Source organism: Camellia sinensis, chromosome 4, assembly GCF_055761805.1.
Source record: "Camellia sinensis isolate YWXY chromosome 4, ASM5576180v1, whole genome shotgun sequence".
Classification (NCBI taxonomy): Eukaryota; Viridiplantae; Streptophyta; class Magnoliopsida; order Ericales; family Theaceae; genus Camellia; species Camellia sinensis.
Window position 1 is genome coordinate 187,976,509 of NC_138964.1, and position 15,046 is coordinate 187,991,554.

Consider the following 15,046-nt stretch of genomic DNA (forward strand, 5'->3'; position numbering starts at 1 on the left):
TTAAATTATTAAATTGAATTAAATTTGAGAAATGAAATTCTTAAGAGATTAACTTAAAAATATAAATAATTTAAATTCCAGATTAAAAAAGAAATGACAAAAAGGAAAAAATACATAATTAAAATTCAAACATAACATAAAATATAAGTTTTTTAAAAAGATAAATAAATAGCTGCTTTATTTGTTTGGAAATAATAAATTGAACATTAAATATCTGTTCAATTTTTTACGTATGAACATTTAGTATTTGGTCGACCTTAATAATTTGAACAAAATAATTTGTTTGAATATAAATAGTTGAATATTATGTAGAAATTAAATTATGGTTATTTGAACACGTGAAACAAAGTTATCTTCCCAACGACTATACAAACTAGATAAATAAAAAATCAAAAAGTTACGTAGTAAACTAACATTTTCATTATTGCATTGTTCAAAACCAACAATCTGAATGTCATCTATGTTGTGCAAATATTCAAAATTAATTGATTTCAATAGTCTTAAACTCTAAATTTTCAAAGACAATAATGTTTTGAGTTTAGAAAATAAGTGTAATGGAGAAGAGAATGAAGTGAATTAATTGATAATAAATGAAATCATGAGTTTAGTGTGTTAGATAATAATGATAAAGATGATGAGTATTGGAGGATGATGAACAAGTACAATGTTTATATGTCTATAGATAATGGTGTGTAAAGAGTGCTTTGTATTTTTATAAATCAATTCTTGAATGGGTAGAACACACCCCTATATTGTCCTTATTGGTCTTTTCATTTGAAGATATTATTGTAATATAAATTTAATCTACTAATGGTATATAATGAGAGAATTAATGGTGCATAAATAGAATTTCCCAACTTTGAAATTGATCAATCTCATAACCCATAAAATCACCTAATCTAGGCACATGACTGTTATTTATTAACTAATGCATAGGACATTCGTTAACAAAAATGATAAATATAAATAAATAAATAAAGTCCTTTACTCCACCAATAAAAATAATAGATAATACACAAACAAAAATTTAACAAATTTTTGTCTGGAATATGACATGATAATTTTAAAAAGTATAGCCATAATAGTGAGAATTTTAATTTCAAATGAAAAGACAATAATCAGTCACATTAGTCTATCTACGAAGTCTATCTGCGAAGTGTATGAAAGTTCTATTTTGGTTGGGTCTCCATGGATACCCACAGGATAGGTTATCCATTGCCATCCCTAAAACTCACAACCTTTGAAATCACTAAAACAAAATAATTATAAAAAAAAAAAAAAGACCAGTAACCACTAAGATGATGATTATTATTATTATTATTATTGAGGACAAATAAAACTGCATTTACATATAACCAAAAAGCAGAAGAACAAAAAGTTTCCACACATACAAATAAACAAACAGAAAAAGAAAAAAAAAAAACCTTCAAAAACTAAAACAAAGAAGAAAATGCATCTTATTAGGAAGTAAGCTTAACCACTAAGATTAACCCAGTGATCGGAGCATGTGCATCATATTAGGAAGTAACAAAATCGACTTTTGACAATGGTCATCATTCAAATAAAGTAGCAACCATTAAAATTATTTTGATGTTGTTAAACTAGTTTTGCACTCTACAATAACTCCAAATTACAAGAAGTATCGCATACGAGCTTTCATAATAACAGGATGGTTAATTTGATACATAATTATTATAAATATAGCTCAAGAGTGCAGATAGACATGCTTGCTACCTATATAAATTTTGAAGTTAATTCACTGCCTCAAGCTCTCAACAATGTAAGAAGCATACAGATCCCTGAAACAAGAAACAACCATGTAAAGATAAATAACGACTAGCGAAGAACTGTCTGATGATTAAAGGTCGGCGCACAAAACAATCCGAATACAAAACATGAAACACTCACATCGAGTACTTGATAGCTTCGACAGCAGCCTCAACTGGCAGGAAGTCATTCACAGCAACAGACTTGTTCTCATTCTTTTTGTCTATCATTCATGAGAAATCAAGGATATACAAGGCAGATAACCCACAAAACAGATCCTAAAACTTGAATTTTCTTTCAAAATTTATTTCTCAGTTTATATATCTAAATGCTTTCAGAAAAATTTAAATTTGTAGGATGTTTGAATAATTAAAACTGATCGCATTGGATAAATAATGTACACTGGAATGCAAATAATGAAGCTGGACATTAGTCTGCATCAGCATCTTGAATTGACGGGAACAACACCGGAAATGCTGTGAATAAAACTAAAAGATTATGAGTACGAAGAAATAAAGAACTTTTGTGGGTGTTGATGGATACAGTCCTCAAAGAAGCGACGGATCTCAGCAAGGCGGTGTGGAGGAAGGCCCTTGATGTCCTTGTAGTGGCGGAACTCGGGGTCATCAGCACATACTGCTATTATTTTGTCATCCTTTTCACCCTACACATGGATTCATTTACCTACTGAGTAATTATTATTCCAAATGGCATCAAATAAAATTAAAGCAAATGGAATGAAGAATATTAAAGTCAAACTTAGAGAGTTTGTGAAATTCAAAAGATTTGACATCAGAAACTTCATGAAGTAACAGCGAAGATCGGCACCAACTTCACCTAATTCCCTTTTGTATCGTATTGCTCCTTCATCAACTTCATTCATAAACAAAGTGAACATGGTTTTCAAGGTTTTCATGTGAAAGAATTTATAGAAAATAGATAATTGATACTTTATGAAAACCTTAAGAAAGGAAACCTAGTTATCCTATCACTAAAAGTTGAAGTTAGGGCAACACTTCCTTGTACAGAGACAGAATCTTTATCGGGAAAAATCAAGCAACTTTGACCATTTCATTTATGGGATATTGAGGCAATACATGGTATTTGGGCATTCAGGGCTCTGTGATCTAACGGAAAGGTAAAACTTATGCACATTTTATCCTTGCCTGCCCAAGTTTGCAACTCCCAAATATTTATTCAACTAGAAGCGTTGCACTAACGTGTGGAGGAAATCGTTGAAGAAAGTGGAGAGATATAGTCGTGGATAGTGGATAGCAGTTCTTGTTTTAGTGATTTACTTTTTTGATCCTTATGGTAACTGCAAGGCAACATAAATATTTGGGGAAAATATAGTCTTCTTGTGTGCTTTTTGGGAATCAAAGTTGTGCAACAAAATTGTTCATGCCAAGCGAGTTGTTTGCTTTATATAATATTCTAGATTAAGCAACAAAGACACAAAATAAAACAACACAAGAAAAGCCTTTACCTGATCAATCATAGGCATCAATCCAATAGCACGAGCACGAAGGAAAGAACCAGGTAGTACAGGTTCCTAATAAAGACAGAAAATTCAAAAGTTAAGACTGGTAGTTTAGCTCAAACAAGTTGTCCAATGCACATTCCACAGCGGTAAGAACAGATGTACCAAAAAGAAGCTCTACCTGCATCAGTATCAAAACGTCCATAGGATCACTATCCTCACAAAGGGTTCGTGGGATGAAGCCATAGTTATGTGGATAGACAACTGATGAGTACAGCACTCGATCAACCTACGTGCAAAAATTGTATTTGTTAGTTAAAATAATCATTTCCCCTACATTATTTCATTTTCTTTTTTTCTTTGGTTCTGCAACTATCATGTGTGTTTGTTGGGGGTGAGTTGAGATAGACAAACAATTTCAACATGAGATGTCATTATGCTTTTTATATTTTCTCCAATTGCCAATTTAAATGGAAGACCTTAAGCTGAAGATGCAAAGATTATTCTGTAAACTTGCACATTGGATGGGATTGGAAAGAAAAACTGATTACAAGTAACAAATAATAATAATAATTGATATATTTATTCTCAACATACATCGAAAGACTATAGTCGTCCAACAAAGTGAGCATATGCACAGAAATTGTATATGGAACTCATCCACTACAGGATCTATACCATTATAACAGAACATTTACACACACAACTAGGAAAATTGACCGTTTTGTTTCTTTCTGAAACTGAAACAATATCCATCTTTCAATCACATAACCACCATATATATGCATATATATATGATAGAGCATTGCAAGTATTTCTGAGTCTAAAAAATTAGATACATATTTTCCACTAAATAACATTGTTCTACTTCCTAAAACTTGGCAATAAATTACACTACCTTGTAATTTGAGAGAATGCATTATAACTTCACATTTGATGTAATTTGACAATTGAAGGAAATAGGAAAAGACAAGGAACTTTACTTTGATTAGGCCACTTGTCTTGTCAAGCTCGTACTTAACTTTGCTGCCTTTTCCAATTTCAACAACCTGCCATAGATCTTTGCATAAGGATTTAAGTAGAGTTAAAATTCCAAAGATATATTGTTATAATCTTGATTGACAAATAAGCAATGCTGACTTGGCACCAGCCACCAGGCCATACAATAACAACTCCTAATCCATCCACTGGCAACAATGCATTTAGGTCCCTGGCCATGGGTGACTCAACCTTGTTCCTTCAGTTCCATTTTGTTGCAGTATAATTCTTCCACAATAAAGAGCTAAGAAACAGACACTTGTAAGAAGGTGTGCATCTGTATCCGACGAATGTCCAACACCAACACTCATCAGACACTTCCGGACATGTATCAAACACACATCCAAATGTGTCATACTATTTTTGCTTTTAGAGGATATAATGATAATAGAAAAACAACATAGATTTATAGCTATTAATCCCTCATCCTTTAAACTTTAGGAATTAGAATTATGTTCTATTTTTTATTTATTTTTAATGAAATATTCATATATATGACATATAATAAATATATGAAACCATATATTTTGTATATGCCTCTCATGTGTCGTATCTTGCACTTTTTTGGTAATCGATTTGTTGGCATGACTGTGCTGTGTCCCTGTCATGCTTAGATAAAGAGCCTCAACAAGGAAGTTAAGGATGACAGAGTCTTGTACAATACTGACACAGCATCCATCATAACCATTGAATGCTACCATAATGCATGCAGGCTCATTGAAGCAAAACGTGTACATAAGAGGATCTTTCTAAAGCTCACAGCCAGCAAGATAATAGAAAGCAGAGGATCTTCCTAAAGCTCACAACAAGCAAGATAATAGAAAGCAAACTCACACAGTTGAAAACTGCTGGTGCACCTGGGCCTGCATGAGTTAAAACAAGAAGCATAAACAAATAAAAGTGTGAGATCGCATACTAAATAGAATAGGCAGCATCGGTGGCAGAGCCAGAAAAATAGTTTAGAAGGGGCACTTGTTAATTAAAATTTTGAATTTTTTTTTCTCATAATCAATAACAATAGAAAATAGTTTTTAAATTAATATTACACACAAAATCTTAAATATTTAATATAATTTTTTAAAAATTTTTGTTTTTACAATTGACCTTATGAAAAGTCAGAATTGAAAATATATGGTGTTACTTGTAACTAGTGTATTATAGGCAATGCAAAAGAATTTTGTATGTCTTATAATAGATTATATAATAATATATAAATAATAGTGATATCACATTATCATTGATATATGATATCACTAATCAATAATAAAATAACGCATGGAAGGTCAATCACACTTGTTAAATATAATTAGCAATTCAATAATTTCTCATTTTCGTAGTGGGGTTAACTATGTTTACATGTAAGTGATGATTTGACATCACTGTTGCACTAAATTTTTTTTAATAATGTGGTTTGTTGTAATCTTTTCATTTTCAATCAAAACAACCACCATTATTTTCATAATTTGAAAAATGTCACTAAGAAATCATTCTAAATGTTATTTCTATATAAATTTTTTATTGGTTAATTATTTTCCTTATATGCAAAAAATAAAAAAAATTTTGCAGAACCTGAGAGGGTGCACGTGCCCCCCGAGTCCCTTCATAGCTCCACCACGGGGCATCATGAAGGGGAATTTAAGGGCATGTTTGGTTGTGTGTTCATTTTCTTCATTTTCATTTTTGGTGTTTTCAAAAACAAAAAAATAAAAAGTTTGAAAACACCCATTGTTGTTGTCATTTTCTTCATTTTCATTTTTAGTGTTTTTGGAAACAACAATAAAATTTTTTGAAAACACCCATCATTTTCATTTTTGTGAGAAAATAGTTTCTAAAAATTCAAAAATAACTTTTTTGCATTTCCTAAAAAGTGGGTTATTTTTAAAAAAAAAATCCCAGCAGAAACAAAACCAATTTTTTTGATTTTCTGGAATATGAAAACACAACCAAACAAGCCCCAGCAGAAACAAAACCAATTTTTTTGATTTTCTGGAATATGAAAACACAACCAAACAAGCCCTAATGAACTCCATAACATACAGGTGAAATGACTCCACATAAAATAGTATTAATTAAAACTAGATATATACAAATAGAGCAACTCCATATGGAAGAAAGATTGAGATGCTATGTATATTTGACACAAAGATGTTGCAACTGAAATTTATATATCATTGATGCCTAGAGAGTAATAGTAATATGTAAGGAATAGAAGCTGTACCAATTTCTAGGTCATGCCAGGGGTGAGCAGCAACAGATCTTCGGGACATCGATGTGAGAATTCTTGCATTGAGGACAACGGGAGCATGAGGGATTCCTGAACTTTTTTCACTCCCATCTTCAATGTTGTTAGCCATATTAGCCTTCAAAGTTGTGAACTTGCGGCAAAAGATACTATCATACAATAGATGAAATCACATAAACAGTGTAAATAACTGTCTGATTATAACTGAATTCAACAAATCACAATCTATTTGGAGTGCAAATCACACAATAAAAGCTTGAGTTCCATTTCTTTCAATAAAAACATAGAAAAAGAATCAGAAAAAAGAAAAGTGCTTTGCATATTTAACATAGCTGGATTGCTAAGCCAACAATGGAACAAGTTGCAAAGCTTGAGTCTGATGTTGTTGTCATTGAAATAGCATCTCAAATATAATTTTGTTTTTAATATGTTTGACAAATTTCACTTTACCCCTTTGTGGTTTGGACCATGTGCCTCGACATTCAAAAATAAGCACATAAATCCCTCTGTTTTCTGGACTAAAGTGCTTGACGTTCAAAAATAAGCACATAAATCCCTATGTTTTCTGAACTAAAGTGCACCACTAACTTCCGTTAATGGCACTTGTAAATTGAACTTGATACCTTCATCTTATTCATCTTCTCTCCTATTCTTCACTGCCAGCTAACTAATTCGAATTTCTCATAAATTTTCAAAAACTCACATTAAAGTTTCACATACTTTGTTGAAAATCAACATGATTTCTAAACTTGTAATGAATTAACTTGAGTAATTAAAATTCAATACCTTTAATTGTTATCATTGAATCAGGTAAAAAAAATATATATTCATAATAAAAGTATGAATTGCGCTATTTGTACTTTGGAAGAATTATAAAGGGCAATTTTATCTAAAAAATGGTTCACTCTCAACATTGCACGAGTTGCACTCCAAGTTAGTTTGACTGGAAACTATGACGGTGCACTTTAGCCCAAAATAACCACAAGAGTAATATGCTTATTCTTTTAATGTCAGGAAGTTTATCTATACTTGGCCCACCAAACCACATGGGATAAAGCGAACTTTTCCCAAAAACAAAAAACAAGGGCAAGTGATTTTGCAACATTATGAACAAGAATAGTTTTATAATCTATCCTTTTCTTTCCCGCCAAGGAAGATTCATAACAAAACTTATATCAAACAAAAACTTAAAAAGGAAAAGATCCATAATGAGAAACACATGAAGCTAAACAACTCAAGCAGGCTACCCAATATCTCAACTCAAGAACTATTTGTGCTCAGTGATGCAGGAATGAATTATGCAACACAAGGGAAAATAAGAGAAAATAATATGAATTGCCAATTATAAGAGAAAATAATATAGGGTTAGAACAGAGATAAACCCAACAAATAGTGTGTGGGCAGGCACTCATGTGGATCCAGAACACCACATTGGCGATGTGCCAGTCCACCGCCCAATAACAAAGGGTTGTGTACTTACCTAGCCCCCAATAAATAGGAATAATTTGGGAAAATCACAAAACACCAATGGTCGGGCACCGCCACATATTCCAGAAAGACTAGATAATAACTTAGGGGAGAGAGAAACACATATGTGGTATCGGTCAAATTTAAGCAAAAATGAAACATTAGGAGAAAATCAACCACATAGCACAACAGACACCACCCTTGAATTTATGTGTGCGTGGTGCATGCATACACACACTAAAACTAGTAGTATTCACAGCATCTCCAATCCTTTATCAAATTTTTCATTGAATCCAAATTTGATGAAAAATGGCTAAAAGTGTGCTCCAATTATTTCATCAAATTGATAGGCAATTTTTTCACCAAATCAAGGATGAACCAAATTTTCAAAAGTTATATTTGTACTCAAATTTGATGAGATTTTAAAAAGGGCATTTACATACAAGTTCTAATTTATGAATTTATACTCTATTAAGTCTTAACTAAGATTTTTTTGGACCTTCAAATTTTATTAAATTTTTAATAGTCGGAATTGACCTTCAAATAATGATTGTTCATCATTTTCGATTATCTATAAAGAAACATGATGAGTTGACATTTATTTTGATTTTCAAAACTTTAAAACATAAACTTTCAAATTGAAAAAACTAAAAAAAATTATGTGCAAAAAAAAAAAAAAAACTAATCAGTGTGTTTGGTTTCTGTTTTCTGAATTCAGCTTTTTAGAAATTGAATTTTTTATTTTTCGTGTTTTTTTTCGTTTTTAGTGAATATTTTTAAAATTTTAAGTAATTTTTTAACTTTTTAAAATGCACCTTACTTAAATGTATCTAAATAGTAAAATGTTTGTGAAAAAATATTTTAAAAATTAATAAATATACAAAATACGAAAAATGTATTGAATTTTCGTTTTTTTTTTTTTGGTATTTAATAAAACTTTTAAAGATTTTTTTCACAAATATTATACTTTTGTTTATGTTAGATGTGTCTAAAAATTAAAAAAAATACTTAGAATATTAAAAAAAGTCATTGAAAATACGGTAAATAAAAAAATAAAATTTTTTGAAAAGTGTTTTCTTGAAAAAATTGAAAAAACTAAATTATTTTTTTTTGTGTAAAACTGAACAATTTGTGTCTATAAAGAAGCATGATGATGAAACATTGATGTGCATAATTGAAAAAAAAAACTTTAAAAATGAAAAAAACGATAATGTTCTCAACTTTATTAGATAATTGAATCAAACCAATAAATAGAAGGACAAAAATGTTTAATCTCATGCTTTGTTTTTTTCTATCAGTTAGTGAAACAATTATCTAGAACACTACTATGCAAAATTGATAATGTTTTTAATTTTAAAAATTGAAAAAAACTGATAATATTCTCAATTTTGCTAAATAGGACTTATTGGTTCAAAAAATTTTAAATAGAAACTGAGCTACCATAACATTTGTAAATAAGACTTTTAGGTAATTAACTCATTTTAAAAAAGTCAGGATTACAAATAGTTTTATTTCATAAAAAAATGGTTAAAATAGAGTTTTAGAATAAGAATCAGTCTGTTTGGTTTCAATTTTCTGAATTCAATTTTTTGAAAATTCAGTTTTTTTGTTTTTCGTATTGGTTTGTTTTTAATTAATATTTTTAAAATTTTAAGTAATTTTTTTTACTTTTTTGGATGTACCTTACTTAGTTGTATTTAAATAGTAAATTATTTGTGAAAAAATATTTTAAAAAATTAATAAATACACAAAAATATGAAAAATGTACTTGATTTTTTTTTTTTTTTTGTATTTTTGGTATTAAATGAATTATTTTTTTAAAAAAAATCACAAATATTATACTAAAAATTAAAAAAATTACTTAAAATATTAAAAAATTCAATGAAAAAAAAAATACGAAAAATAAAAAAATATAATTTTCTGAAAAATGAATTCTGAAAACTGAAATGGAATCTTTGAAAAAGATTTATTAAAATAAAATATAAAAAGTAAATTTGGAGTGCTACATACATATCACATTAACAAAAAGATGCTCTAAGAGAACAGGTAACTTCTTTCCTGGAAATTAAAAGAATTTCCAAGTGCAAAAATAGAATAAATCTAGCATTTCAAAAACCATTAGATTGGATGATAAACAACTATTAGTGTATTAAGCATCCACATGACCACCATAAATAAAACTAAAAAATAAATAAATTAAACGAAGCTTCGTTTAATAACTCAAACAAAAGCAGAGAACTCTCATACCGATTGAATCTCCAAAAGGGTTTCAGAATCAATTTCCCAAAAGTAGCATAGGATTGAATACAATCCACGACAAGAAAACAAAAATAAAAATCTATGCATAAACAAACAAGTATACAAACTATACAGAAGTATCTATTTGAATGCAAACAACTATACTAGAGAGAGAGAGAGAGGATGCGAGAGGGTAGCTTACAGTGAGACACTGCTGCAATGTGAAGCAAAGGCTTGGATGAGTGAGGGAGAGAGAGAGAGCGAGAGAAGATGATGTTGTCACTTTTCGCGCATCGTTTCACCGGTCGGCCTGGCTGTCCAAACGGGTCGTTGGATCGCGGTTCCTTCCGAATTTAATCGGACGGTTATTAAGAATGCCAAGTGTGAGCCACTTATTTTATTAATATTTTTTAAAAGCGATAACTTTTTTTAAGGATACATTACACTTGGTCCAATTATGTCAAGACACTTTCTCACACTTTTTTTTTTTTTTTGGGAAATTATCTACACCTCCCTTAAAGTTTAGGCAAATTACAAATTTTTTTTAAAATTTTAAAAATTACATTCCGTTCTCAAAATTTATATTTACATAATAATTTAGTCTCTACCATTAATTAAACGTTAAGAATGGTTAATTGACATTATCAAAATATAAATTGATGGATGATATTATCGCTGCTGAAATTTCTTTGATAAATCAACAAAATTTACAAAAAATTACGTTAGATAGGAAAAAGAATTTAAATTTTTGAAATTATGTTTGATTTGTTGTTTAGAAAAAAAAATCAGAATTTAAAAAAAAATAAAAACTAATTTAATAAAAATAAATATGAAAAAATATATTTAATTTATAAAAAATATTTCTAACCACTCAAAAGATAAAATTATGTAAGAATAATATTTATTTTTTATTTTTTATTTCTTAACCAAATTAATTTTTAATTTTTTTTTAAAGTTTAAAAATAAATTTCTAAAAATCAAACCAAACATATTCTAAGAATTTTTTGAGAAGTCATTTCTTATTTTTTTAAACTTATTTAATTATTTGTTAATTTTATGATATTTTCACCATTTAACATTACAACATATAAGAGTTTTAGAGACCAATTTTTTTGATATCTAAAAGTGAAAATTTTGCTACAAAAGAAATTTAAGATTTCTATCATCGTGAAGATAGTCGTTAAAAGATCGCCCTAAAAAGTCAAAAATAAGGCTTTTAGCAATAAAAATTTTAAAATGTCAATAATAAATAGATTTTTAGGGACAAAAAATTTGATACCAAAAAGATAATAATTAATCACTAATGTTCAATTTTTGTTGCTAAAAATATAATAACGACACTTTTCGCAACAAAAATATTTGGTCCCCTAAAAATAATTTTGTTCCTAAATTTTAGTCTCTAAAATCTCAATTTTTTGTAGTGTGATAAGTGCTTTTCTATTTTAATTTTGCATTTCATAACTTATTTAAAAATGCTAATTTAGCTAAACCTCATGGGGGAATCTGTAATTTAGCTAAGAGCATCTCCAACTATACTCTCTAAAATGCCTCCTCAAAGTACACAGAAAACTACCTTCTTTGTTTTGCCTAACTAGTTTAGTTAGTGTACACTCCAACCATACTCTTTATTTTAGTTAACCAATCAAACTAACCTAACTAATTTTTAAAAGAAAACTATTATAAACATTAATAAATAAATAAAGTGCACAACCCTGCCAGCTCCCAAATTCCCAGAATTGGCAAAACCCTTGACGGTAGGAGTCTGGATCTTCTGCCGCTGTTTCCTGCGATTGTTTCTGCGGCGGGTTAAAACGACGTCGTTTTGATCTTCTTCTTCTTCTTTTTTTTTTCCCCCCTTCAATGCAAGCTGAAACTCCTTCTTCTTTTGTCTTTTTCTTTGGCAAGCCGAAGCTCTTTCTCACGTTGAACTCCACTGCCTTCGCCATCTTCTCCATCCTTTCTGTTACTCTGCTTGCCGTCGCAAACGTCATCTCCTCCTCCATCTTCCTCTCCTCGAACAATGGCGACAAATCGAACCCCTCCGATAATGAAATTATATGAAACACATTCAGTATCTCCTTCTCTTTCTCCTCCTCCGATTCAATCCCTCTCTGATTCACTCATTTGCTTCATGTGTTTGGGGAATTGTTTTGTTGAATTTGAACCAAGTTATGTCCATGAGTTCTAAAGTGTGTGACCTTGAGATTGCCATTTTTGTCTAAGAGGAGTTTCTCGGGCTTCAAATCGCGGTGGTAAATGTCGTGACTGTGACAGAAATCAACAGCGCAAACCAACTGTTTGAAGAAATTCCAAGTTGAGTCTTCTTTCAATCGGCCTTGGGAGACTTTCTCAAAGAGTTCGCCGTCGCAGAGGTACTCCATAGCAAAGTATATTTTGGACTTGGTAGCCATGACTTCGTGGAGCTTTACGACGTTGGGGCGATGAACTTTCTTCATTATCGATATCTCGCGCTTCACTCGATCTATCATTTTGGATTTGATGATTTTGTCTTGGGAGACGATTTTCATGGCGACAGTCTCGCCAAAACCGTCTTCGATGTGTTTGCGGTGGCAGGTGCAATCAATGATCCTGGTGTTGGTTTGAAAAACTGTTAGCATTCCTATGTAGAGGTTGAAATGAATGAAGGAGGTTTGACATCTGTTCCAGTTTTGTAGCAATGAGCTTCGACCTGCATTGGAAAACAGAATAAGAAGAAGACAAAAGAAAAAAGAAGGAAAAAAGGAAAAAGAAAAAGAGAGAGGTCAAAACGACGTTGTTTTGACCCGCCACAGAAACAACCGCAGAGGATCCGGACTCTAAGGGCAGTAGTCAAAGTAAACTTGCTAAACTTCATTTTCAACTTCATCATCCCACAAAACATTTTCAAAACATTTTCCTCATTGCCCCATCTGAGCATATCCATCAAGCAACGCATTCCACGACACATCGTTTTGCTTGGGCATGCAAAAGAACACTTTATCTCAATATTCCATCTCACCACATTTCGCATAAAAGGTCAACAAGAGCAGACCCGACATAAATATCTAAGAAAAACCCAAGCTTAATTACCTCTGCATATACTTGTTTCCCAAACTCTAAGTCCAAGCAAATGGAACTAGCTCTCAAGCAAGTTGCTAAGCTAAACTCGTTCGGTCTAATACCCTCATTCCGCATCTCAGAAAACAAATAAATACAATCATTTCCATACCCATCAGCAACAAGCCCAGAAATCATAGCTGTCCAAGACACAACATCCCGCTCAGGCATTTCATCAAGCACCAGACACGCAAAATTAAAAACATGACATTTCGCATAGAAATTAATCAATGAAACCCACAAGTGCATATTTGGGTCTATCACATTCTTGATGACCTGCCCATGAATTGCTTTTCCTTCATTCAAAGGCACTTTCAAAGCACATACTTCGAGCTTTTCCGAATACTCTTTAAGTCTCTCCATTTTATTTTTTGCATTTCTTTCAAGCTAATCAGGAGTAGACAACGACCTTGTCGGTATTTCCTCAAACCCAATGTGAAGCTGAAATTTTGGGTTTTCGAAATCATCCAAAGCCGAATCAGTAGATAGCTGTTGAGAGAGATCGTTGATGGGAAAGAACGGGAAATGGAGAAAAAGAGAGAAAGAGAAAGAGAGTCACTTGAGTTGGCGGGAACACACTTTGCCTAGCAATAGAGGCTGGCTGCTTGTGGAGAGCCAAAACGAGAATTGGCAAAATGCCTCACCATTTGCTTCATGCGTTGGAGCCCGAAAAATACAGCTTCAAAATGCCTAATTCTCCCCATTTGCCTCATGCGTCTAAACCTCAAAGGGGTGTAGGTAATTTGCCCTTATTTGTCAAAAGAAATTTTAGTTAATTTATGATATCCGTTAACGGCATTAATTGTGATAGGGCGAGATGTAATTTTTGAAACCTTAGGGGAATCTGTAATTTCGTTAAACCTCAAGGAAGGTGTAGGTAATTTGCCTTCTTTTTTTTTTTTTTTCATCGTCAAAGATAAAATGGCGATATGTTAATAAAGTTAGATTATAAGTTAAAGGGGTCGTTGCTGATCAATCTTCTACTCATCACACTGACACTCGGCTATAAGAGTCTCGGCTCATTTTTCCACTTATTTTTTCTCATTTTGACTGTTTATATTTTAATTTTTTCCAATTTACTTTTAAAAATAATTTTTATTTAAAATTTTAAAAAATACCCTGGTAACTGTCACATAATTTAAAAAATATATATTACAATTTGAGTTTGTGTGAAGGATGTGAGTTCTATATAATAAAATATTTATATGTCATATGACTGCTAATTTTTTTCTTTTTCTTTTTTTCTAATTTTGAACAAAGTTGCCATATGCATTATATTACAAATTGACGTAATTTTATCACAAAATTGTATAACTTCAATTACAAAATGCATAGTCTTACCACAAATTGATATAACAAGAAATGTCGTAACTAAATCACAAACTTTTGTTGTATGAACTACAAATTTTAGACATTTTGTTAGGTGAATTATGACAAGATTAAGCATTTTGTAGTTAATATTACGAATTTTTGTGATAAAATTACACAAATTTATAGTAGAATGCATATGGTATGCACCACCATAGACTTTCCCCATTAAAAATTTAGCATTTAGAATTAAAAAATAAACTTATAACTAGGATTGTGAAAAATACGCATAATCTACTAAAATCGGCTAAATAATTTAATTCGTGATTTAAAATTTATAATTTACTTTCGAAACTGTTCTGTACTACTATAATTAATACATATATATTTTTTTAACTTTTATTAAAATA

General features: G+C 30.8%; 2 protein-coding genes across 3 annotated transcripts; both read right to left on the bottom strand.

Moving 5' to 3' along the window:
- Positions 1-1,556: 1,556 nt before the first annotated feature.
- LOC114260438 (soluble inorganic pyrophosphatase) lies at positions 1,557-10,631 on the bottom strand. 2 transcript variants are annotated; one of them, XM_028200565.2, is made up of 9 exons: positions 10,435-10,631; positions 6,504-6,676; positions 5,120-5,148; positions 4,231-4,296; positions 3,429-3,536; positions 3,254-3,319; positions 2,311-2,431; positions 1,909-1,990; positions 1,557-1,799 (listed from the first exon to the last, which is right to left on the bottom strand). In XM_028200565.2, the coding sequence occupies exons 2-9, from the start codon at positions 6,637-6,639 to the stop codon at positions 1,757-1,759; spliced, it is 651 nt and encodes a 216-aa protein (XP_028056366.2). In that variant the 5' UTR covers positions 6,640-6,676; positions 10,435-10,631; the 3' UTR covers positions 1,557-1,756. The 2 variants fall into 2 exon arrangements, with proteins under 2 accessions (XP_028056366.2, XP_028056365.2); XM_028200564.2 differs by having other exon boundaries at positions 10,242-10,453.
- LOC114260444 (CBL-interacting serine/threonine-protein kinase 6-like) lies at positions 10,029-13,179 on the bottom strand. Its single transcript, XM_082923938.1, has 4 exons — positions 13,032-13,179; positions 12,431-12,921; positions 12,155-12,343; positions 10,029-10,052 (listed from the first exon to the last, which is right to left on the bottom strand). The coding sequence occupies exons 1-4, from the start codon at positions 13,177-13,179 to the stop codon at positions 10,029-10,031; spliced, it is 852 nt and encodes a 283-aa protein (XP_082780064.1).
- Positions 13,180-15,046: the final 1,867 nt, after the last annotated feature.